Source organism: Erithacus rubecula (assembly GCF_903797595.1).
Source record: "Erithacus rubecula genome assembly, chromosome: 3".
Lineage (NCBI taxonomy): Eukaryota > Metazoa > Chordata > Aves > Passeriformes > Muscicapidae > Erithacus > Erithacus rubecula.
The window spans coordinates 110,087,024-110,113,201 of record NC_136689.1 but is presented as its reverse complement, the minus strand read 5'-3'; the positions used below and the strand labels follow the sequence as shown (position 1 = coordinate 110,113,201).

Sequence of the window (26,178 nt, the reverse complement as noted above, 5' to 3'; positions counted from 1 at the left end):
ATTATCACTATCAAGTTATCATGTGAAATGGGAAAATGAGAATGATATTAAGGAAAAAAATCTGAAAGAGGCACTTGAAAATTATTCTTCCTCACAAGGAGTCAAGGTTATCAGTGGCTTAGTGAGTTTAACAGCAGAGCAAATACATTGGAACAGCTGAAATTCTAGATGGAGTGAAGAACTGCAGGAAAAGAGGCTCCTCCTCATGTTATCCTTAGCTAAATCAAAAAATTAAGGTTTAGTGTCAACACAACCATTTTATTTTATTATCTATTGGACAAATTTGATGATTCAATGCCATTAATTTGAACTCTTAATTTACCTAAATTGTGATATTAATTTGATCACTCCTTTATTCCAGCTTTAATTTGATTGGTAAAGTTATACCATCATGTCTGAATAAAATGAATTTGTTACACTTATTAAATAAAATGTATTAAAAATACACACAGTTAGGAGATGACTGGAAAACATAGACTGAAGTAAGAAGCATACAGACCCCTGTGTCTGACAGTAATAAAATATTTTAAGCTCACAAAATGTGAAAATTTATCCTAAAATTGCTGCTAGTTCTTGCAAATTATTATGCTTATATTAATATATGATTGTTTAACCCTATGCAGTATCCAAGCTCCACAGAGCTGCTCCCTCACCCCCTCACCAGCAAGATGAAGGGGAAAATGTGAATGGTAAAAGCTAGAAAATTCGTGGGTTGAGAAATAGAGAAAGCAACAGCCATGCACACCAGCAGAGCAAAACAAGGAATGAATTCACTGCTTCCCATGGGCAGGCAGGTGCTCAGTCAACCCCAGGAGAGCAGGGCCCCAGCACCTGTAGTGGTTTTTTAGGAAGAAAAATGCCATCACTCCAAACATCTACCCTTCCTCATTTTTCCCCCAGATTTATACACTGAACATGTTGTAACATAGTCTGGAATATCCCTTTGGTGACAGGGATCACCTGTCCTGGCTGTGTCTCCCCACCCTTCCATGCACACCCAGACTCCTCACCAGCATGACAGCACAAAAAGCAGGAAAGCCTTGGCTCTGTGTGAGTCCTGCTCAGTGATAACAAAAACATCTCTGTATTATCAACCCTATGTCCAACACAAATCCAAAACAGAGCCTCATACAGCCACTGTGAAGAAAAGTAATTCTACCCCACTTAAAACAAGCACAATAATTTTATCGGAAGCGCATGAGAAAGCTTTTGTCAGACACTTGTTCAAATAATTTCTTTTTAAGATAAAAGAGTTTTCCAGAGAATGACTAATTTAGTGGCCTGATCGCCAGCATCTCAAAAAAAGTGATCCACTCTTGGAAAGGACAATTAGGAATACAGGAAAACTACAGTCAGTAGCTGGATTCTAGACTTGTGCTGTATCCAGAAGGATTGTTGGGTCTGACTTGCACCAGGCTTGATTCTTAACAAACTTTTAGTATTTATTAACCTAGTGACTAAATAAATCAGGAGTGACATGTGCTACAGGTCATCTATGACGTGGAGGATCCAGTCACAGATAAAAGTATGTCAGTATTTATAGTTAACACACAAAAGGTTTTCCAACTCCTTTTTCATATGAAAATAAGTATATTTTGATGGAATAAACATTTGCAAAAAACTTTGATGTTTGGTTTGTGTTAGACACACTATTTCATCATTTGTCAATGTGCCAATTGTCAATGTGCCATTTTAACAAGCTCTCTTTAGAGAATGCAAAATCTCAGAAATCCATGGTCAAATCTGCAGACTATTCAAACATCTAATAAGCTGCAAGTTAAGGAACTATTAAATAGACTAGAAATTGTGTCATCTGGGGTAAATTCACTTCACAGATAAGATTACATTTTCTCTTTATGTGTACATTTGAAAATCCACGCAGTGTAATGAGCTTTATTGTAGTCAAGAGACTAAAAAAGAATAGAGAAAGAGCAGCAACTATAATTGTTAGATCTAAAAACAACTGGCTAGAGATAATTTATTTGCTAAATTTAATTCACTTTTCTCCTCTCAAGCTGTCTGCAAACAGAGAGATTATGACATATATTTCATTTTAATTTTATGAAATTCAATTATTAATAATAATTTAGCTGATATTCTTGTAGATTGATTTGAGACCATGGATTAGGAATACCATTTTCTAAATAGTCGAGTTGTTGGCAGATCTTGTATGTCACATGATACTCTATCTTTTATTTGACTTACAAATTAAGACCTTCTAAATTACTGGAGGGTTAATTCTTCTGCAAAAAGAGAAAGAGAGAGGAAGAAAACACACACAAAGTAAACAAAACTATAGAATACCGAATTTATCATTTTCCCCTAGGGAAAAAATGTTAATTGTTTTTTAGTTACTGCTAGCAAATTAGGTTTGAATGGAGAAAAGTCACCTTAAATATTGATAATCATACATATTGTCTAATTCAGCAGAGCTTATATTGAATTTTCTCAGAATAGCATTAAAGCAATTTGTATGTATGTACAGCCCACTAAATTTTCTTAATTAACATTGCCTGGAGAAAGACACATATTCTCCCAGTCTGAGCAGCTAAGATTGACAATGGTAGGGCCATAAATCCTCTGTGACCCAGAAGAGCTCCCCTAGCAAAAACAGAATTGTTACTTTTCATATTTCTTGGCTAACCAAATAAGGACTAAAAAATTCCTTTATAACAAGAACTCCAGCAATCCTTTCAGAATATTTAAAGCTTGTTTTTTTCCTAAACTCCTTTCCAGATTTTCTTCAAATGTTTCTTTCTTTTCCTGGGACCCATGTTTCAAGCCTTTTCTTTAAATATATGACCCATTTACTATGACTTTATTCAGTATCTTCTGTGTCAGTGCTGGCAACATATCACTGTCTGCAGCAGCTGCAATAGCTCTTGTAACAGAAGAAGCACTTGAACAGTCACTGTGCAATATTTACCTTTACAAATGCCAATCATTTTACAGACTTGGTATTGAGACTTGATGGTTGGTTAATGATGATTTTCCCAGAAGAACTGAAAATGGCAAGTCAAGACACACCATATGCTTCATTTCATCAACCTGTATGCACAAGTGATTTCCCATACTGCTAATGTTAGTATCATTTTAATAGGCTTTTTTATTGGAAAAGGAGTCAGTGTCTAGATAAAGGACCTTTTCTATTAAGCTTAGTGAACCTATTGATTTGCTGCCTGATTGTTTTGATCTCGCTTGTTAATCTGGAGAAACTCTGCTGAAAACAAAAAGTGTTAACATTGGTAGGCAAAATGAAAGCCCCCTGTAACACTGAGCCAAATCAAAAATAATGTGTGAACATTGCTGGAAAAGGAGAAAAAAAAGAAAAAAATTACTTTTGCCCCTTCAGACTGTGATCCTATTGGCTTTTCCAGCTGTGCTGAACAGAACCTCTCCACCCTGTCCCAAATGCTTATCACATCACTGCCTTCTCTTAGATGGATGTTATCACCTTTTTAGTTGTGCCAGGATAACCAAAAAATCAGCACCAGCCAAATTTTACCAAAGATGGACCAAGTAAAAAAGCTCAAATCAGTCATGATATTAACTGCTTAAATAAACATTTGGACAGAGCAAATGTTTGTGCCAGCAGACTGCAGAGGTGGAAATGTTGGGTGGTAAGCAGCAGGGATGACAAGCTGGTAGCAGTACTGCCTTGGCTCAGCTCAGTGGAAGGATGAACTCTGTGCCCTCACTGCCTTGTAGTGTTCTGTACAAATGCTTCCTTAAAAATAGGGGTTTTCATGCATCTGAAAAAACCACCCCCTAGTTTCCCTCTAGACTCACATTCTGCAAGCATGATTTGTATTATGTTAAAATCTCAGCTATAAATGCATTGAGCATTTTTATCTCTGCGTGAAAAAAGTAACATAAATTATAATGAATGAATCATTAGAGGTTTTTGATAACCCACATTTATCATGGTTTATCAATCTTCAACAAGATTAGTGAAGAATTAGTGAAAGAATAGGGATAGTAAAAAATCCCAACTTCATTTGTTCTGCACTGATCTTATGTTAATAAACTTAGTATAACTGGGAAGAAATCTTTTTGAAACAAGATTTCTACACACAAAACAGCAACAGGAGTAAGAAAGAATAGGGACATCTCATAATGATCAGTAGCTATAACCATTCTGCTAACTAGTTAAAGACATTTCAATCAGACTTTAAGTAAAATGTATTTAATGAAATGCAAAAGGACTGCTACATAGATCAGTATCATCAGTCACATCCAAAGCTGTAATCATAAATTATGTCAAACAAAAGAGATTTAAAAACCAAACCAAGACAGCAACAAAGCACAAACAAACAAATGACAGCCATCAATTTGGACAGATTCAATCCCATCTGATGCAGCCTGATTGTTGGATTGGTTTAATAACAGTCCAAGTCTGAGACCTGGTTTAACAGGCAAAGAAAATAGGATGAATGTAATTTTCTTCTACTTCAGTAATGCATATCATTGTATAATATTTTGATTAAGACACTATGATAAAATATAATAATAAATACTATTAATAATTATAATAATAAGATGTCTAACTTTTATGTCTCCAAGTGCAGCTGTAAAAAGAGACTATTTTCAAGCACATTTCATTGCAGTGAGGCCAGTTAATAAGCTTATGCTCTTTAGTATTTCCATGATTTATCTGGAAGAAAACAAGATTTCAGAGATTATGTAAATACAATCTCCAGTTATGACACTTGAAGAAGTAGGGTGCTAAATTGAAGAGTGCACTGAAAAGATTTGTGAGAGTTAATAAATCACTGGAAAGCCTTCTTTTCAGTGAATTAAGCAGAATAATCTATTTAACTTGTCAAAGGCATACTGATATTCTTATTGTCATAATGATGCCTTAAGTTTTAGTTTTCATATTTTCCAGATTCTGTGCTGCATTAGTATATAACTCTGAACTTCATATAAAGTGTTGCAAGTTCCCTTCACAGTTTAGATAGACAAAACAATCCTTCTCCAGCCTGAGAACCAAGGACACCATTGCAGCTTCAGGGCAAATAAGTGGAAACAACAGTGAATTGAGGAGAGCAATCTGGGAGGGTGGGACTTCATAACCTGGAGCTATAGTTGGACCATTAATCCCAACATGTAAATGGACTAAAACTTATAAAAGTGTGAAAACTCATGACATGCCATCCATCTTGGGTGGAGCCATGGCTGGGCTCTTGCACTGCCCAAGGTGTGTCCTTTGAAGGCCTTCAAATAAAAACCTACTTTAGTCCTTTGACACCTTCTAGTCTCTGTTCCAGGTAGCCTCTCTAGGCACCATAAATACTGCCAAAGGCAGTAGAAGTTTGGTGTAAGAGAGTTATCCAAACTAACAGTCAAAAGTGTGACAAAATTCAATTCCTAGAAGCTAAAGTTTGAAAAAATTAAACAGACAATAGTATCAATCTCTAATATTTAAAAGAAAAAAAAAGTATCCTCAAGCTTTGTAACAACTTTCCAGCTAGATTTAAACTTCATCACTGGTAGCCATTCATTTGGAGTTAGATGGATTTTCTAAAATATTTAACTTGAAGTGAATTTAATTTAGTTCTTGCTGCATTGAGGAAAAAGATTGAATATTTTGTTTCCTGAAAAATGCATATTTGTATCAACCATAAATATTTTAACTTTTTTTTTTTATAAATCAAGCTAATTAATTTAACTGCATTTTATTTTTAAGCTATCTTGTTTATCAAAACCCTGAAATGAACAGGGCATAAAATTCACTTACCGAGCTTGGCCCATCTAAAATAAGTCTATATAAGAAGCCAATTTCCTGCAAAGAAAGCAGCAGGTACTCTCTCAGGTTAACTAATTTTATTTTAAGGTAAGTTTCCATATGAAGAGAGAAGGTAACCATCACTCCCTTCTGCAACAGATGCTTAAACCATCATGTTAGAACAAATGTGTACAATACAGGCAAGTAAAACTAAGTGAGATGCATTTCAGCTTTTGAAATGTCACTTACATGATTTATTTTTAAGATCTATATAGACAGAATGAAGTACTCCCCTCTTGCAGCTAATTTTAGCATTAATTGATTTTGCCTAGTTTTTAATTTTTTGCAGCAAAATTTTTTCTCACCCTGCAAGAATGTCAGGAAACCAAAATTAATTATTCACACAGGTCTAAACATTGGCCAGTGCTCTATAGGCAAACTAGGTGATTACAATGGGATATTCTGACTCTGTCCCTTAAAAATCTCTCACTGATTGTAGCCACTGACTGGGAAATGCCATCCTGGAGGTATCAATGAGAACTGCACATGGCTGAGGTATTTGCAACTGTCTCCTAGGATTACATAAAGCTTCAGTAATGTTCTTTCTTTCTGTGTTTCTCCTCGTACTTTCTGACAACCTTCACCAGTCTTTCCTTCACTCTGGTGGTATTCCATATTTTCCTAGCTCCCATCTAATTTATCCTTCTCCTCAGTGGATTTAAGCATTTTGGTGTAACCAAAAGCAGCAAAGTGGCCAAGGTGAGTGTCCTGGTCTGAAGGACAGATGTCTGCCAATAAAGGCAAAGAAAAAAATCTCAGTTTTTATCTAGGTAGGAAAGGCTTGGCTCCTCCCCCTGGCTGGAGCATCTCCCAGTGGGATGATGTAATTTTATCAGTCACACAGTGGGACTGAATGGCCCAGCAGCAGATGATATCTTCCTGGAGGGAGGATGGGTTGTGGAGAAGATAAAGATGATTGCCCCACCTGGTTTTAAAGATGGCCCATTAGCAGATGGTGTGTGCCACGGAGATAAGGGTCACTGCTGCACCCAGATTCAACAGATGGTGATAGAACACACATTTCTGGCCACATCAACCCAACAGAGTGAGGCATGCAGGTGCAGGCACAGTCAGCAGTGAACACTGGAGTGTGGTACACAGGGGATCTTCCCAAAGGAACCCCAGGGGTAGCAGGGAGAGCCCCCAGGAGCCCACAGCAGGTGACAGCATGCAGGGCCAGAAGCAATGGTGGCCAAGCTCCCCCCATATACAGAAGAAGCCCTGAGGGAGTGCAAGCAGCCAGGAGTGCCACAAACAGAGCCAGCAAAGGAGAGGCTGAGGTAGTCGGGGACATGGTTCAGTAATGGACTTAGCACTTCTGGGCCAATGGTTGGACTTGATCTTAAAGGTCTCTTCCAATCTAAACAATTCTATGATTCTGTGATGACCACATTGATTTAGTGCTCATTTCTGTAAAACAGTACCTTGGCCAACAGCCTACCACTGTGATTAATAAGTTTGGATCAATGACATTTGGCAACTATTTAATCATGTCAGGCATGCTTTCCATAAGAGAAGGTTTATCTGCAGTCACAAAATATCAGCACTGTCAGTGTGGTGGGATCTGGGCATTACTGATTTCCTACTTGTGACCTCAGGACCCTGTCCCACTTTCTGATTCTTAGTGTATCCTGGCATGGACTTTTCCCAAAGTATTTTCTTTTTAAATTGTCAGTGCCTAATCTGTGAGTACTGAAACTGAACACCAGCAGTCACCTCTCACTGAAAATTTTTGTATGTGCTGCAGTTACCATGACACCAACCTGAGCAGTTGATGTCTAAATATAGGGCAGGATAAAGAATATATCTTTTCAAATACTAATAGAATGAAGCAAAAATTGTCAGAGAATTTAGTGCTTCCATAATGTGGAGTACTTAAAATACTGGCCAATTTCATAAAACCTAGATTAAAATGCTTAAATATCAGTCATAACATATTCAGTGTACTTTTCTGGTTTTGGTGGAACTGATTTGAAAAAAAAACAACTCACATTCTGAAAGAGAAAATTTTTTGATAACTCACAGCCATATGACAGAGCATACAGCAAGACCATCCATGCACAGAAGCATCAAGAATTACGTTTGCTGAAAAAGGTGTGTCAGAAGCAACATGGAGATACTGTAAAGATTTTACACAACTAGGCCCTGGTTTTCACAGAATGTCTGCACTGAGTATACTTGGATCAAGAAAATGCTCATAAGCAAGTAACACCTATCAGGCTTAAACTGACTCATGAAGAATGAACACTTAGGATTTAATGAAAACTGAGCTGCATGAAGATGTGTGCTGAGATTGCACTGTCTGTCCTCACAGCTTTTAGGAGAACATCAAACAAGGCATCAATGTCATACCAATTTGAAAGACTGTGGCTCTTGCAGGACAAGTCCTCACACTCATTTGTATGGTAGATCACCAGAAGCTCAGGTCTCAAAGTGACAGCACTGCCCTCTTGGTGGTGAGCTACAGGGCCTTACTGGTGAATTAATAATATCATAGACATTACTTTGCCTTTGTTCCCTGATGGTCTCACAGGTGCAAGGACTTTGGAAAGGCACAAAGCAACTTTTCAGATATAAGATGCTAATTCAACCTTTTACTATCATGTAACTTAGGAAAAGAAAAAAACACCCTGCTAAATGAGAGAAGAATATCTCCAATCTACTGCAAACTATGCTGAATATTTAAACATTTCTATGTATTTCTGCATAACTAAACTGTTACTTGTAACAGCCGTGACATTCTGTGAGACTAACACCATATTTTTATGTGATTTCCAACAGAAACACTGTTCCAGTTCACTAGCTGTTACTGTATAGTCAGGGGAAAAATTATTGCAAGGAAAAGCACATTTTAAAATGTCAGAACAACTGTTAAGATTCCGAATGCAAATTCTGCCTGTTGTATTCCAAATCCCCTATACCACCAAGTGCAGACTCTCTGATTGCAGGGGTGCTTGGCACAATATGTGATTGGGCTGGTATAGAAAGAGACATTCCACACTTGAGAGTCTTTTTGGAGATTACTTTTAAAAGGAAGAAAACATTGGGAAATTTCCAAAATATATAATGAAAAAATACTGCTGCATAGGCAGGAGTCTTTCTTGCAGAATAATTTTATACTTTTCAATTAACCAAATACCTTTATTTTTACTGAGAAAGAGTGAATCAAGACTTTTTAGTGTTTCTCCATTACTTATCTACAAGCAATTTCTTTTTAGAGCCCTAAAATACTCCTGTGGTAATATCTACATTTAGAAATATAAGGACACTGCTCCTATAAAATGTCAAATAAATAATGAAGAGATGGCTACATGCCAGATCTGCATCTCACTCTGTAAGAGAGGAAAATTCTGAGCTAAACTGAATTAGATGCAAATACTATAAAATTATCCTTCAGGTTATAAATCTTTGTGGTTCACTTCTGCTTTCTTGATCAACATTTCTAGATGTGCATCCCTGGTGCCTCTCTAAAAACTACCAGAGTAGAAATCAGATTGCTCACTAGTGGGACTATGATTTAAGGAGAAATCCAGTAAAACTTATATTAAACTAACTTTGGTTCATGAGGACAAAAAGACTGGGGCTCTAAAATTCAGTTAAATCAACTTATCAGTAAACCATAATCTGAATTTTTGGCATAGGGAAGAAAAATGTGACTTGATCAAAAATGTGTAACCTTAATGACAGTATTTAATCCCATAAAAATAAAGATTTAAATTCTCCAACTTTTTTTATGAGTAAGTATTTCAAGTAAGTGAAATCCAGAAATAAAATATCCACTTGCAATTCCCACTGAATTGATGAGCTAGGGGTAGTTAGGAGCTGAGCTCCTCCTAATCACACATTCCATGTCTCTGCTTTGGCTATCAGTCTAGGCTGATTTGGAAGCTTGCATCCTTAGAGAAACTCTCATTTTTTTGGCAGCCAACACCAACAGTAGAAAATAACTTACTGGCTGCAAGACATTGGTGGATTTTTTCCTAAACTTTAACTATTCCAACCCAAATTTTCTGTAGCAGATTTTTGTTTCAGAATCTTTATAAAATTGTCTCAATCCTCAAATTTGTTTTCAAAAAAGATCCGGAGCAAATACAAGCAATTTGTTTACTCAATGTTTAAAGCATCTTGTGATCTTTTCAGATGAAAAATTCACTCCCTCTGTCCAGAGCTTCCAATGAGCACAAGGTGCTATGTCCAAGACATGCACTTTGATGTAAATCTACCCATGTTTCTGCAGCACATTCAGTACCTAAATTCCCTCCAATTTCTGCTTATACTGACAATGCATCAAAGAAATGCACCTCTGGCAAAAATATTGGACTTTGAGTGGTCTGTGTCTATGAGCTACAAAAAAACAGTCCCACACAGTGAATAAAACACCCTCCTGGTCCTGGTAGACCCAAGAGAACTGTGGAGGGTGGTGTCTGACAGTCTGGAGAGAGACCAAGAGCCAGAGTGAGGGGTAAATAGCAGAAATCAGGGAAAGATGCTATAGTCTGAAGAATGGCATGGGAAGAAAAGAGGCCATGAAAGGAAATTGAGTCTTTTTATAGTTCTATTGTGAAGCAAATAAGAAGGAAAAGCAGTGGCATGTCACTGAAAACTTTCAATATTTTCAAAATTTAATATAAAAGCACTTGATATAGTCACTACTATCTGTCAGTATTGCTAGCTACATAAGGGTTGGTATTTCCCACATAAGGTAGAGATATTGATAGGCACACTTAACAATCACAGAGCATTGCAAACTGGACCTTGTAGACTTCCCTATTCCCACTAAATCCACATGAATTGGACTGGGTTCTAAAAGTGAAAAATATCTTGCAGAACTTGAAAGTATACCTTTCCTTTAGAGAAATTTTCATCTCCTTTTCTAATTAACTTTCTTCTGCCAGTATCTCCCAAGGAGCCTTGCAGCATGACATACACATCTGCATCTGTTCCTGACCCAGGGGTAGCTCCAACTGTGATGCAGAGAACATAGATTTTCACTGTGGGGAAAAGGAGATCAAAGATTTACCAAATCTAAACCAGTTAAATCATATGTTATTTAATAAATTACTACTTTATGTTTTCATTTTTCATCCTATCTGGAGTGATCAGAAGACCAATGTGCTTGGAAGAGCACATAGATGCATTGTAATTAGAATTTAAGAGCCACTATAAAGGATAATAAGCTAAATAATTTGAGTGGACCTTAAACAGGCAGAAGAAAAAAAATTTTAAAACCCACATAATAAAGTGATATAAAAAGATGTAAATATTACTCTATCACTACTTGTATGTATTTAAATACATAACACTCCAAATTCCTAGGCTATGGACAATAATAAATCACTCAACAAGTACATCTATGCTCATGGAGTTCAAACTAAGCTGGACTCTGTCAGGGAGAAAGCAACTTTTGTATTTTCTTTGGATCATGGTCCAGGCATTGGCTGTTCTCTCTGCACTGTGCTAGCTGAAGTTATTGGCCTCAGGAAGGGAGATGACATGTGGGAGAAGACACAGTGTGAACACACAACCCTTCAAACTGAGCACTGCTTGAAAGGCTGCTTATGTAAAATACCTGTTTGTACTCCCAGGGAAATGCATAACACACTGGTGATATGGCCCTAAAACATTCAATTTAGAATGATAAAAGACATGGGGAGAGGTAAAGAAAATGTGCCTGTCCTCCATGTTAAATGCTCCTCAGAAAAAGGAGCAGCATTTTTAAAGATTTCAATATCTGTGTTCTTCCAGAAAGAAATAAATCTCAGAAGTATTTAAAAGTGAAGAATATTACCAGTGAATTTCTCTTCAATACTTTCTCAAATCTTCTGCCTAAGTGTTTTGTTTGATATTAAATTTGAAAGCATAACAGAAGAGGCAAGAATATATAGATTACTTATATGCTTGATCTAAACCCTTAACTTCTGGAGTAGCCTAGGATATTATCATGGTAGAATATTCATTTAGGATAAAAGCTCTTCTATTCTCTACCTTTGGTTATGGAACCTCACAAGAAACAGAAACAGAACAAACTAAAAATATCTTGAGAGGACCAAGGCACAATTCTGATGGAGTTTGATGACGAGCAAGTTCTAGGTCACAGAAAAAGAATGCCTGCAATTCTAGGAACACAAACAGCAGGAGAGGTGTTTGTGCTGGGGGTTGGCATGGATATCCTTCTAGTCTGAAATTACAGGACAAGAGTTATTTCCTCTGTATTTCCCTTGCTCAGTCTGTGAGAGAACCAGATGATATTACTGAGTAAAAGCTGAACTCTGTTCAAAACCCTTTTAATAGTTTCAGTGCCATACACTTGCTCTTTTATGTGTCACAAACTGATACCAATCAGACTTGAATGCACAATGCTCAGTTTTAGGATCTGGTTTTAAACATTGGACTAGACTGGACCTAGCCTTCCATCACCAGGCAGAAATGAACAGAAAATATCTGCAAAATCCTTTGGACTGCTCTGAAAATTGACATTGTCACTGACCAAATCTCTCCCAGAGTTTCCAATTTGTGATAAACCTGCTGGAAAAGGAGACCCAGATGTGAGAACTGGAAGCTCAGCCACTCTTCCTCCTTCTTCATCAGCAAAGTTATGACAAAATGGGGATTCTAGAACATTTTTAGTTTCTCTGTGTTAAAGCTTTACCTTAGCAAAGAGATAAAAAGAAATAACTTCAGCATCTGTTGTGCTCTAATGCAAACTACAGCTAAAGACAAGCTATTAAACAATTATGACACATCATCTCAAAATTTAAAAATAAGAGGAAAAAATTTTTCTAAAATGTTTTTGAAAACAGCCTTTTAAATAAGAAGAAATAAATGTCTTTCCCAATTAAAGGCAATTAAAATGTTGTCAACATTATTGCTGCAGAGACTGCTGTGAAGGAAAAAAAAGATTAAAATGTTCAAAAAGTTTCCTTTATGTAACCTATTCATCCAGCATATGGAAGAAAAAGAAGTGTTGATATGGGCACATTTCAGCTTGTGAGAAATGTCAATATGCCACAGTATTTTACAGTGCAGAATGTTTTCTAATTCTAAGTAAAAGGAGAAAGAAAAAGAAGGGAAAAACTGAAATACAGAAACTAGGAATGCTTTCTGACATGTATATATGTCAGTACATATGTATCACTTGAATATATAGAGTTTGATACTAATTTTAATGTCTATTAAATTCCATGTACAAACTAAGAAAATGGTGATCCTGAGCTAAATGGCTTTTTCTTTTTATAAGAAAACATATTTTAATAATAAGATATCTTACACTATGGTACTACCAGCTACACTGAGATAAATTCCCATTTTCTAAACTATTTAAACCTAGGTGAGACAGCATATTTGAAAACATTTCCGAGGAAGCAAAGCTGCTTTGAAAAGGGCAATAAAATTCACTCATTCAATTCTTCATGACCTAACTCACTAAAATGTCCAAACCTTTAAGACAGTAAGCAAAACCAGCTTTGGTTAGGAATTGTCACTGGGAGATGGTAGCATAATTTTGTCTTCAAAAGACTCTCAGTATTTTTCATTATGATAGGCACACTGAAAAGAGTTTTTTAAATGCACTGTGAAGTATAATGCTAGGACAATTTTCCTTTCATAATAATATCTACATTCCTGAACAGTTTATTGAAACTCAGATTTCATTTACTGTTTTATTTTTTCAAGAAGTGAAAGAAACAAGAATGAAGATGCTAGCTATTACATGCTGCAGAAATAAGGCATACCTTAATTAATTTTGTTCTAGGCATTATTTTGTAATGATTTCAATTTCCTCAAAAAAGCATGATTATTATTTTGTAGGTATGGTTATAAGAATGAAGTCTGAATCTAAATACGGAATTCAACCAACTACACCTGCATTTACTTTTGGTAGAAAGGGGAAATCTCAGGCTCTCTGGAGGTGCAATCTTGTAAAATCAAAACAAAATAGCATAGAAATGACCATGCTGATCCTAACCAGCAGTGTAAATACACTGCTAAGTTGTCTTTAATAACAGATATTATCCACAACCTCCTGTACCAACCTTGTTATTTCATACAAGGATTCAGCCAGTCCTGCTGCAAAAAAACATGCAATAAGAGGAAATGTTTTCCTAAAACCCACCTAATTTACACGTATCCCAAAGCAGGGAAATTTATAATTTATTTCTCTACCTATTCCTACCTAAGGTAAATGTGCATCTTTTCCTTATTTATATAAGTTATGCTGATTTCTCTTAAACTGAACTTTAAGTGATTGTTCTGAGCTAATGAAGTAAAGAAGACTAATAGATGTCACTGTTTTCAACTGCCAAGTTTCTGTTCTGAAATTTTTGCTGTGATTTACTGTCTCCTGCAATACTCCAGAAGCAGTCTTAATTTTGATAGATTTGTTGGATGACTATTTCATCTGGCTATGAAGATGAAATTAACAACCTGCCTACCATTTAAATGTCAGGGAGTTCAGCTCAGTAATAGCATGTATTAGAAAAGAAAATAATTTTTCTCCATTTTTTAATAAGAACAAAATAGAAACATTAATGGAGAAAAGCATGTCTGTAATTTTAGAGAAGATTACTCTTTCCTTTAGAATTGTTTTTATTTTGCCAGCGTAAGAAGATGAAGATATTTTTCTGTGAAATGCCATGGCAATTTCAGTGTGAAGACAGATTTTAGCTGGATATCAGAAGAAGGATTGTCACTTTTGCTATTCACTTATTTTTTTCACATGCCAACTCAAAAGGCAGATAGTTTCATCAAAATGCATGTCTAGTGTCTACCTTAATTATTTGCCATGGATCACTGAATCTACAACATGTAACAGCCAATTTAGAGTTATGTAAATACTGCAATGTATGCCAGTGAGCACAGTTCTGAAAAGACATCACTGGATATAGTACAGATGATGACACATCTGTATATATGGCTGTCCAGAAAAAACACCCAAGTTCACAAGATTTTTGTTATCCATAGCTATTGTCATGTTTTGAGCAGTCTCTGAAGTTAGCACTGTACAAGCATTGCACTTCTGTAAATTAAAAATTTAGCAATGTCAGACAGGACTGAAAATTGAAAGAAATAACAACAGAATATGGAAAGAGCAAAAAAAAAAAAAAAAATAGACACACAATAAATAATTGCTTTAGGTTTTAATTTTTACCTCATGGCATTGTCAAGTCTCTCCTTCTCCAGCTTCTTCAATTTCTAGGTGAACTTTGAATATAGTATTAATTTTCTTACTTAGTTCAATAGAAGTCTCATAAATCTGCTCTTTTTTAAGGGATCCTTTGGGGAATATGACTCAAGTACAAGTTCCTTTTTCCCCACATACAGCTAGAGACATTTTAGGGTTCGTGGAACTAGAAGAAATACCACTAGTTGTGATGTGGACATCCCAAGTCCCTGTTAAAACAGCAGAAAAAAAAAAAAATAGGTTTGCTACACATCCAAAATAATGCATCAGTTTGTAACAGGCTGAGTTAGTGAGTGACTAGCAACCTATCCCCACCTTTTTACTGAGCTCAAATATTGTCATATAACAGGTTCACTCGCTATCATTAGTTTAGTGAGAAGCAAATTTGGACACCAGTCCTTCCATAGTGGTAGCTGATTCTTTAGAGATGGGCCAGTCCAAGAGCAGTGTGCAGATGAGACTGCCAGTTCCACATTAGAGACTTGTGAAGAGCCATGACCATCTGTTGATTTCTCCCCCTGCCCCTTGCATATATCTTCTAAAGATTTTAAATTTTTTTTCTCATTAGTCACCATTCAAAAGAAGCATATTTTTTACAAGATACTACTGATTATCAGATGTGCCTTTGGTCAGGGAAGGGTATATTTTCATTTTAAGTTTTTAGGGATTTACTTAAATGAGTATGTTAAAATTTGCTCCATACATACTATAAGAAGATGGGGATGAGATAAACTGGTTCAGAGCTTGAAATGTGATATTTTTATCACACCTCATCACAGTTATCATGACAGGAAAGTACCAAACTTTATCCATTTCTTCTATGAAGAAGTAATGTTTGCTGAGAGATTAAAAATAGTCCTACACAGCATCACATAAATTTGTCTACTTTAGGGACTCAGGAAACACTCCAGGAGAATTTTTACTAGGTCTTTTTGAAACATTTAATCACTTAAGCATTGTAGATGAATTGACAGATCCATGAAGGCTCAGAAGGACTATGGACTGATGCCAGGTAGGCTCCTAAGTAACTTCAGCAACTTTACATGGAACAAATATTTGGTTAAAGCTTCAATCAACAAGATTGTTTTGAAGATCAGAAACCCATCCAAAAAAAATCTCACTGATTTAGCCAGCTTTAATATTTTAAGTAATGTTAATAGAATATATGGAAAATTCTGGCTTAGCAAAGTCATGGTTTCAATTTTTAAAAATTGTGAAAATCTGAATTTTTGGTCACCTGGGCAACTGCACAATTGAGCAGAGTTTTTTAATAACATGATTTAGCTCTGTTTATGCAAAGCAAAACAAAGTATGGATCTGATAATTTCAAATAGCTATTTTATAAAACAGGTATTTTACTTTGAGTAATGGAACCAGAGACTCTCAGAGTTTATGTCCATAAATCTCAGCTTCCTACCTCAGCTTCAGAATGTTCAGTCACCTCAACTTCCTAACCACAACAGGAAAGTCTTTGTCTCCTACTAACTAATGCAAATAAAGCTTTATTGCTTTAGATTTGGTAAGAATCTGTGCTGTAAATCCAGCACTTGTTGACATAAAAATTTAGTACTTACTATCTGTAAAATCATCTAAAATAATTTCAGAGTTATGACTAGATTTAGTAAGTTAGTACTAAATCTATTTTCATGCCTATGAACATTAAATGCAAATGAAACCAATGATATCTGTGACAATGTGGAAGTCAAATGAAAATTTATCACATCCCATGTGGCATAAGGATATTTTAGCCCTTTAGTACTGAAATTCTTGGCCTAAAATTATCAAAATATAGCTGTCCAGGAATGGAAGGACTATGGCTGTTGGATAGTACAGTACCACACGCTGCTATAACACATAAATTAAATGGTACCATTTCTGATAAATTTTTTAAGGTCCAATTTAAAAGCAGCTTCCTTCCTTCTCCTTAGTTAAGTATAAAGCAGTGTATTGGGTTTGCATGGCCATGTTTTGGTGGCAGGGGATTTCAGGGCTGGCTTCTGTGAGAAGCCTTTAGAAGAAGCCCCTCTAGTCCAGCAGAGCCAGTGCCTGCTTGCTCCAAGACTGACTCACTCCTGGCCAAGGCTGAGCCATCAGTGATGATGAGAGCACCTCTGGGATAAGGTGTTTAGGAAAGTGGAGCAGAAAGACTTGCACAATTGCAGCTGGAGAAGAGTGAGAAAAGGCAAGAGAAACAATTCTGCATTCTTCAGGTCAATGCAGAAGGAGGGTGGGCAGGGATTCCCCTGCAGCCTGTGGTGAAGACCGTGATGAGGCAGCTGTGTCCCTGTGGCCCATGGAGGCCCATGGTGGAGCAGAGATCCATCTGCATCCATGAGGCATCCCATGATGGAGCAGGGGGATGTCCAAAGGAGGATGAGATCTCATGGAAGCCTGCGCTCCCAGCAGAGCAGACTCCCAGCAGACTTATGGCCCCATGGAGAGACTCTGTGCTGGAGCAGGTTTGCTCCTGAAGGACTACACCCTATGGAAGGAATCCCTGCTGGAGCAGTTCATGAACTGCAGCCCATTGGAAGGCTTCACTTCAGAGAAGTTTGGGGAGGGCTATCTCTTGTCATCCCATGCTGAGCAATAGAGACAATGGATAAATTGACTGCAACCTTCATTTCCTGTCTCAGTGCACAACTGGATGGGAAGAGGTAGAGAAAATTGGGAATAAAGTTTAGTCCAGGAAGAAGGAGGAAAGACGTTTCTAGATTTGGGTTTAGTTCTCATTATCCTACTCTAATTTCATTGGTAATAAATTAAGCTAATTTCCCCTAGTCAAGTCTGTTTGGTCCATGGCAGTAACTGCTGAGTGATCTCTCCATGTCTTTATCCTGACTCATGAGCCTTTTATTGTGTTTTATTCTCTCCTGTCCAGCTGAGGAGGGGAATGATTAGCAGCCTTGAAGGGCACCTGGCATCCAGCCAGGGTCAACCCAACACAGAGCACAGTGCTAAAAATCTAATCTTTCTTTTTTTTCTTTCTCAGACATCTTTTCAGAAGGACATTAATGGACTGCTGAAACCCATTTATTTTTAAGACAACTTTGTTAGCTTAAACAACTCTCTTCCCTCTTTGATGTGTAAGCCATCATTAATTTGATAGATCACTACTGTGTCCATTTTGAGCATTTCATTAGGTATTCTGAATCTGTCAATTTTTTCAATACCCTTTCACAACAAAGAGTTGCCATTTTCTGTCATCATATCTTCTTTACAACTATTGCAGCTTGATCCAGTCCTTCTGGACAGAGGTGGCTACAATTGCACATGGCATAACCAGTGAAATATCACAGTTTCTCTGTAAAGCCAGTAATACACTTTGATTTTGACTGATAATGATGGTGGGGTAATACACTGTGGGGTCAAAGTAACCCCATAGCCATGTCACATTACTGTCTCAAAATTATCCTGTGGTCTTATAACAAACACAGGTATTTCTCACAGTCCTCCTGCTGATGAATTTGTGTAGCAGAAATTGTTACAAAGCACGGCAGTACAGATCAAATACAGTTTTTGGACCCTTAGCTATTACTTTGCTCCAAATTTCAAAGAAAAACCCAAAACAATTGAAATTAGGACCGTGTATCAGAACTGAGAGCTCAAATAGCTAGCTGAGCTTACACTTAGTTGTATACAAGCTGTTTGCCACAGAATTCTGTACAATTTCTTTCCTTCAGCTCTCAAAGTTTATCACACAACCTTTTATTCTCCTGATAGTTTTGTAGGACCAAAAGATTTCATTAACATATTTACTGTCTCTTCTCCAGCTCTTTGCAGTTCTTCCTTTTACTACTACTTTTCACTTTCTTGTGATTACCTAATAATTTCCATACCACAGGGAAAATAAAATTCAGTACAGGAATTTAGACAGATTAAATGTCATTACATTTGTCTTACTGCTAAATATTTCTGTAGTATTATCTTGTTTTACAGTCTATCTTTAGTAAAGTCATGGTGCTTTCCTTCTTATTTCTTTTGCCCCTATTGTCTCAACTATTCTTTTCTTTATAAGTGTGTTAAAAGGTTTTCATGTGAACAATTACTAGGTCTATATTCACCTACATTATGTTTTTTATTTTTTAGATAGAGGCATTATGTTTGCTGATGTTAAGTCTTCATAAAATAGTTTAAAATCCTTGCCATTAGATCTGCCAGTGGACTAACAACTACCCTGATTGTCACTGTTTGAGTAAATGGAACTCAAAGTTCTATTTGGGTTTCAGATTTTCTGATTTCCAATAAACTCATCCCATTAGTAACTGTGCTTTTGCTTCCCTGGCCAACTTTATGGTTCCTTAATGAAAAGAGAGGCAATGGATTCTATTTGTTTAGGGATTGTACCTACATGATCTTCAGCTGAACTCTATTGTTCCTGAATAGTTATTAATCTTTGAAGGTTCTTCTCATGACTAAATGGTTGAAAAAACAATACTATTTGGTTTACTTCTTTTACAATGTGTGACTTAGCCTGAAATTTAGTAAGTTCTATTGTATCCAGATAGTTTCTGGTCCCTGAGGTATATTGCTCTTTGCTGATTTGTCTTTTATTTATCCATTCCTCGTAGGCTGCTTATTTGTCATATTATTTCTGGATCCATTATACACCCAGATCACAAATGATTTTCAATAGATGCAGCACTGAGTATCAACAACCATAGACATGAAATTATTAGCAAGTCTATACTCAGATTTTTGAGGACTATATGTGCGTGTGTAAGGAAGGAACCAAGGAAGGAAATTGTTTTTACACAGCTATATTCAGACATTAATCAAGGTGCATAAACAAGGAATGCAAGATTTCTCTCATTTTTCTTATCATCAGTGAGGAAAGATGTGGCAGATTTTGACCAGCCTTGGGCTTCTGCTCTGAATTACCCTCAGGAGACACCTGCCTTGCTCTGTGGACTATGTAGGAATCCTATGGAATCTACTCAATAGAGACCTAGAATACTTGCAGTGCTGAAATACAGCTATTTCTTGTTCTAAAATTGTCACTACTCCAGCTGCTCACACTATGCTTATATTTCCATGTTTTTCTTCTGGTGCATCAGTAACATTATTTTTATTTTGTTAGATGATATGAGGTATTCACAAGTGGAGTAACTATAGATTGCTAAATATCAGGATATAATCTATTAGTTTTGTCTGTATTTGACTATGTAAAATATAAAATTCTCTGAACATAAAAGGAAATATACAGGAGCATGGAAGTTAATGGAGATTGGTTTACAAAATGGCTGATACTGAATGCAAATTCACACCTTCAGATTAGTTAAACTTCACATAGCTTGGTCTATCAGTTCTGATTCAGTTTTCATAAATGGACCCAAACCAGCATTTTACACATCTTCAAAAAAGACACATGAGAGAGCTAAAAAATCCAGTATTCTGGCAAAGCATGTTTACAGTGCCTAAGTTGTTTCTGAATTTTGGTTGTTTTATAATTAAACAATTTGAATAGAATATTGAGTTCAGGTCAACTAACTGTTTGCAAGAACTTGTGCCATTGATACAAGTAAAAAAGAAAACTGCAAATAAAAGCAAATGCTTTCTGCAAATATATGAACATAAGGGAAAATCGCATTCTGCTAAAAGAGTTTTTGTATCTCTTCTTGTGATTTCATCACTGTTGCAGGAGCCTTCTGCTCTGCATTGAATGCCATATGGAACAACCTACTTTCTTTCTGCTTCAGCTTTTTTTCCAACCTCAACTAAAATCATAGTACCTTCATTGCCTTTATCACTTAATATCTCCCTTATGGTGTAGTTTTTCTTCCCTGAGCATTGTAATTGTATTTACCATCTCAGGAGAGTATTTGGAGAGACAATTGTTGTGAGAGAGGCAGTTCACATTCAAGCTACACTATTTCTGTAATTTGGTTTTAGCCTTAAAAATAACCAAGAAAATATTATGAATTACAATTAAAACAAGAGCTGGAAGGAATTTTGAGGATTTTGGACCTTACCATAAATCTTTCCTGTCAGCATTCTGTTTCTGACTTTTCTAAGAAGTTTCAATGTTCTTTCCATCTGTGCATCACCAACTCCAATGTCTAACCATTGCTGGCAAAGAAATACATATTGTTCTTCAGTCTTGTCTGATTCATGGATGACAATTTGGTCGAGGTACCATCCTTCTCCATAACCCAAATTATGGTGCTCAACAAGCACTTTGCTTAACTGTCCAAGGTCTACTGCTCTCATTTCAGAGATACAAATCTGAGAAGACAGAGGCAAAAAAGAACAGCAAATTATTAGACCACATATCTTCTGTCTTTAAGAAGTTTGCATTTGGAAAGACAGATTCCTTTCATTGCTGGAGTATCTTTTTCTGAGAATAAGGAAAGATGTTATAGGCTGACATTCATATTTGGGGAACCTGTTCAGAAACTATATGGATCCTTGAATATATACTTTTATTTTTTTGCCATCATAATCACTGCAGCTCAGCTTATATTACAAAAACTACCCCTCTTTTTCTGGGTAGAAACAAATCTCTGATTAAAAAAACCTTGAGAAAGCTCATGAAAATTGAAGCTCAACTAGTCCCTCATAATGGAAACAGAGGGAGTTCTTCAAGAATTAGGATAGACCTGGTAACTTAAATTTCTGTTTAGATAAGGCATTTCATTTTTAAACATTTCCATGTACTTTACATTCTAAGGCACCCTATTATTCAAGTAGGAAATGCCGTATTATTCGACTCTGAACAGAAATACTGTTGATGACTACACAAACAAAGGAAGATACTGACATTAGAAACTATAACTAAGGCTGTGCACGCATGCAGGCAAGAATTGATGTTCTCCTCGGATGTAAATAGACATCTGTTTAAATATTGCTACGGCTACCAGTAAACAAAAGCTAAATGGCAACTGCACTAGTGCATGTTGGGATGAATAAATTATGTGAGTGAGAGAATGAATGTGTTCTGTGCAAGATAATATAAGTGGGTGGGTAGATACATGGGCATGTGTGTGGGTGACATTAAAAAAACCCCAGATGGATAGCAGAAACAGACGCTATAATTTTTATTTGTTGCCAACCAATTTGCCACCAGGCAGGAAAAAGCATGAGGACCAGAAAGCAATGAAGGAAGAGATGATTTTTAGAACGATTTATGTCATCTGGTCCATTCTCCTGTCTGTGTCAGACTATTCTCCACAATGTGATCAGAAAAAGAAAACATCCAAGTTATTATTCCTATCACAGCCTTAGGACTTTCAGCATTCATACCTTGTTATATCCACAATATCCTCAAACAGTTACCATGGCAAGTTATACCCCTGCATTTAAGTATATGTAGCCCAAAATAAGATCGAGTTGGGAGGAACATCTTGCCAATAACTTTTTGGGAGCACTCATTACTTTTAAATTTTATTCTTTGTAGTTCCAAGCCAAATATAATTTTCCTGTCAGTCTACATGACCTTTGACTTAGAGGAAATAGCCTGTATTGCTAATATTCATGTTCCTTCACAGCTAACTATAATTGAGAAAGGGACCTATCATTAGTTTCATTCATTGTGATAATAATTAACATTCATTAGACAACAGTGGTCATAATCACCCATTGTTATCAATGAATTCTCATAATAATACATTAAATTGCCTACTCCCTCAGCATTAGTAAGAATGTACTTTTGGTTGATGTCATTCCATTTCTTTTTTTCCCTTCAGTTTAAAGACATTTGGAACTGCATTAAGCACACTACTGGAAGTACAATTAATGAAAGCCAAAAGGATTTTATTTAAACTGTTTTGCAAACCCATTTTACTCTGTTTTCTTACACTTTGTTGAAATCTTGTCTTCCTAGCTTTTCTTTATATTTATGGTTTTTATCAGTCAAGAGAGATAATTTTTTTTGTATCTCAAGTTTTCTAAACTTTGTTTTCTTTGCCATTCCACATTTTTCAGGGATATTGCTGACATAATCTTGACTCCCAAGACAGCTTGCCCTTTACATTCCTTCTTTTCACCTTCTATTCTTAGAAGCTCTCACAAGAACTCATTCTAACTTTTTTATTAATGTACTTCTATGTAAAAATAATATAAGACTGGAAGCAGCATTTTAAATTGCAGATCCATCTAGTCCAGTATAGTGTTGCCAACAGCTACCAGCAACAGATTTCTAGGAAAGAGTTGAAAAACAGGGCAAATATATAGAGATGTTTCTTGAATATAAAGTCTCTCAGCCTTTTGCAATTTGTGGTTCAGAGATTGCCTGAGCCAGAGATTATGCCTTTGCATTTAACAGCCTCAGTGGAAAGTTGTCTTCCATGACAATGTGCAATGGCTTTTTGCACCAATATGTCTTTTACCATCTGCAACATCTTGTGCCAGAAAGTAAAATGTATTAATTACACATTGAGTAAGCAGCTACCTCCTTTTGTTTTGAATCTGCCACCTGCGCATTACATTGAAGGCTCTTGAGCTCTTGTATTTCACAAATAAATTGAAATGTTCACTTTCTCTATGCCATTTGGTATTTCTTATTTCCCTCACCTTTCCTCTCATCATCTCTTTTCCAGACTAAACATACTTGTTTGCTTCATTGTTCTTTGTATGGAAGATACTGCATATCACTTGACATTCTTCTCGCACTTTTTAAGACAAGTGAATCAACAAAACAGAGCATCTATTATGCATCTGAACTAGTGAACATCTTTGGATGCATGGCTGTGTTTTCTGCCTTCAAGTGGCTGGTTTTAAAATAATTTCTAAACATGTTATTTGTTCTTTTCTCCTTTTTTTTTTTTTTTGCTTCTACTGAGATGATAATTCTACTACTTTCATATTTCAGAGCCCATTATTTTGCATGCAAATTTAAGGGGTTATTCCCCTTCACAGCCACTGCTTTTCATTTAGCTACAAAGAATTTAATCTGCCATTTTATTACCTCTCACTGTGTATGCGGTTCTTCTGCAGTCTCTGTCACCAGCTTTAATATTTATTACCTTAAATAGCTCAGTATGGTCAGAACATTTTGCCATCCCACTGCTCAACCCTTTCCCAGGAGCCTATTGAACAATGAAGAACGTGAACACACAAAACACCTAAGCCAAACACTTTCATCATCTGCAGTACAAAAACTGCTCCCTGAAAACAAGGGAGCTGCTGGGGAAGACACTCAGGACTCTGCTGCTCAGTGTAGTGGCTCTGAGTTCTTTATCATTAACAGCAGCATCTCTGGCTCTGTATTAAGATCCAGTATGATCCATATGAATTATTTCTCTTCAGATTTCTTTTTCAGAAAACTTTTTCTTTTATGTGACTGACTATCTGCCTTTACATCCTTGATTAACCCTGCTAATTGTCCATAAACATTTGTCATGAAAATGTCAAGGATTGACTCGTATTTTTAATAATATCATCCAGACAATCAACATCATGAAGCTTTTCCTATATTGTTTTAGCACAGTTTGGACTAAGACAGCAGGATTCTTAAAAAAAAAAAAAAAAAAAAATTAAAAAGAGGCTCTTAAAGAAAAGGAAGGATCATTGAAGAGTCAGAGCAACATATAGAAAAGTCTCAGTAGGAAGATTAAAGAGACATTCTTCTTTGCAAAGAACACAGCAGCAATACAAGTCCACACATGGTAGAGGTGCATAAGGCAAGAGAGAAGCAAAGAGAAACCAGCGTGGAAGAAAACGTTCACTGTCTCTTCTAAAAAAAAAAGATGTGGAATGAGATTCAAGTGGTATGTGAATGTTTAGTTTTACTCAGGTAGCAGATCAAGTGCAATTAAATTGGCACAGGAGACTATGGACACTTCTCACATGTCTATAGAAGGATTTACACAAATTCATGGAAGAAAATGCATCAATGAACTAGAGTATGACTCTGGAACAAAATGATGTGGCTGGTTTCTAAGTTCCTAAGCTCAAGACATAATAAATCTAGTGGAGGAAGGGTTGTTTTAAGTGAGAGGCTAGGAAAGCAGTGGAACAGGTTGCTTAGGAAAGTTATGGCATCTCAGGCATGAGAGAGCATAAGAAAGAGTATGAAAACATACAGAGGATTCTGCTTTACTGTACATCATGAATTGATTGGGTGCTCTGAGTTCAGGGTATGGGTGAATATGTTGTGTAGATATAAACATTAATGTGGTAATAAGAAAAGGTTGACTAGAAAATCTCTCCTAGAATTTGTCTTGAGCAAACAATTATGTTTACAAGCACACTTACCTGTTTGCAATTCTACAAATAAATGGATTAATTAACATATAGTAGCTAACACATTTAAACTCTTTCAACTCTATCTGGGAAGATTTTTAAAAACAAATTAAAAGGACAGTCACAGGAAATAGCCCTTGTATTTCTATACTAGCTTCACAAATAGTTGAAAATTAAGCCATAGAATTTTATTTAACAATGGATTCAGTTCTAGATTCCAAGAACATTTGCTGGTAGTCTTCAGTTCTAGATTCCAAGAACATTTGCTGGTAGTTTGTGGATTTAAAATTTATTTGTACTCAAACTATTCTTAAACTGTAATCTCAATTCAGGTAAAATATACTTATTCAGGTCTATACTTAGTAAGCATCACATTCTTTCCACAGGTTACCAGAGTGCAACATCCATGCTGATATTTCATAATTGGAAAGAAATGTGGTATTAGAAAATAAAAAAAATTAAATACATCAAACAAACATGGAAAGAAAATTACTCAGTACTAACCTGCCCTTTTTCAAAATGTGAGTGTCCTAGTCTCCTTTTACAGGTATCTCCCCACTCTCCAAATACTGTGATAACTACATCTGCATCAGTTCCTGATGTAGGCGGTGTTTTTGTATGGACATTGATGAAGTAAAGAACTTCTGCCATGAAAAATCGGTGACACGAAACATTACTAAATGAGATTATTAGCAATGTAATTAACAAACATTATAAACAGATATATTTTAGGTACAAGATTAATTTCAAAACCAAGGAATTAAGTTGTAGGAATTGGCATCAATTTTCTGAGTTTCATATAGATTGATAGCTATTTCACAGCACACACTATAGCATTAGGGATGAAAATCCTTTATGAATCAATGCAACAATCCATGCTTGCATTACAGAAGGAGAAAATGTCCTACTTCTGGATTCTGGAATCACCTGAAAGACTCAGAGTGATTTTGTCATACTTTGTAAAGAAAACAGGAGTTCTTGTAGGAATTATAGGTCTTCAATTGAGTTAGGATTTATCAACTCCATTTTA

General features: G+C 36.1%; 1 protein-coding gene across 1 annotated transcript in view; it reads right to left on the bottom strand.

The window, feature by feature from the left end:
- RP1 (RP1 axonemal microtubule associated) overlaps window positions 1-26,178 on the bottom strand; it is a gene marked incomplete at both ends in the record, with an annotated part of 160,715 nt that overhangs the window by 17,861 nt on the left and 116,676 nt on the right. Inside the window, 3 exon segments of the mRNA XM_079299550.1 lie at window positions 10,631-10,779; window positions 20,939-21,191; window positions 25,653-25,824. Coding sequence (XP_079155676.1) covers window positions 10,631-10,779; window positions 20,939-21,191; window positions 25,653-25,824 — 574 coding nt within the window.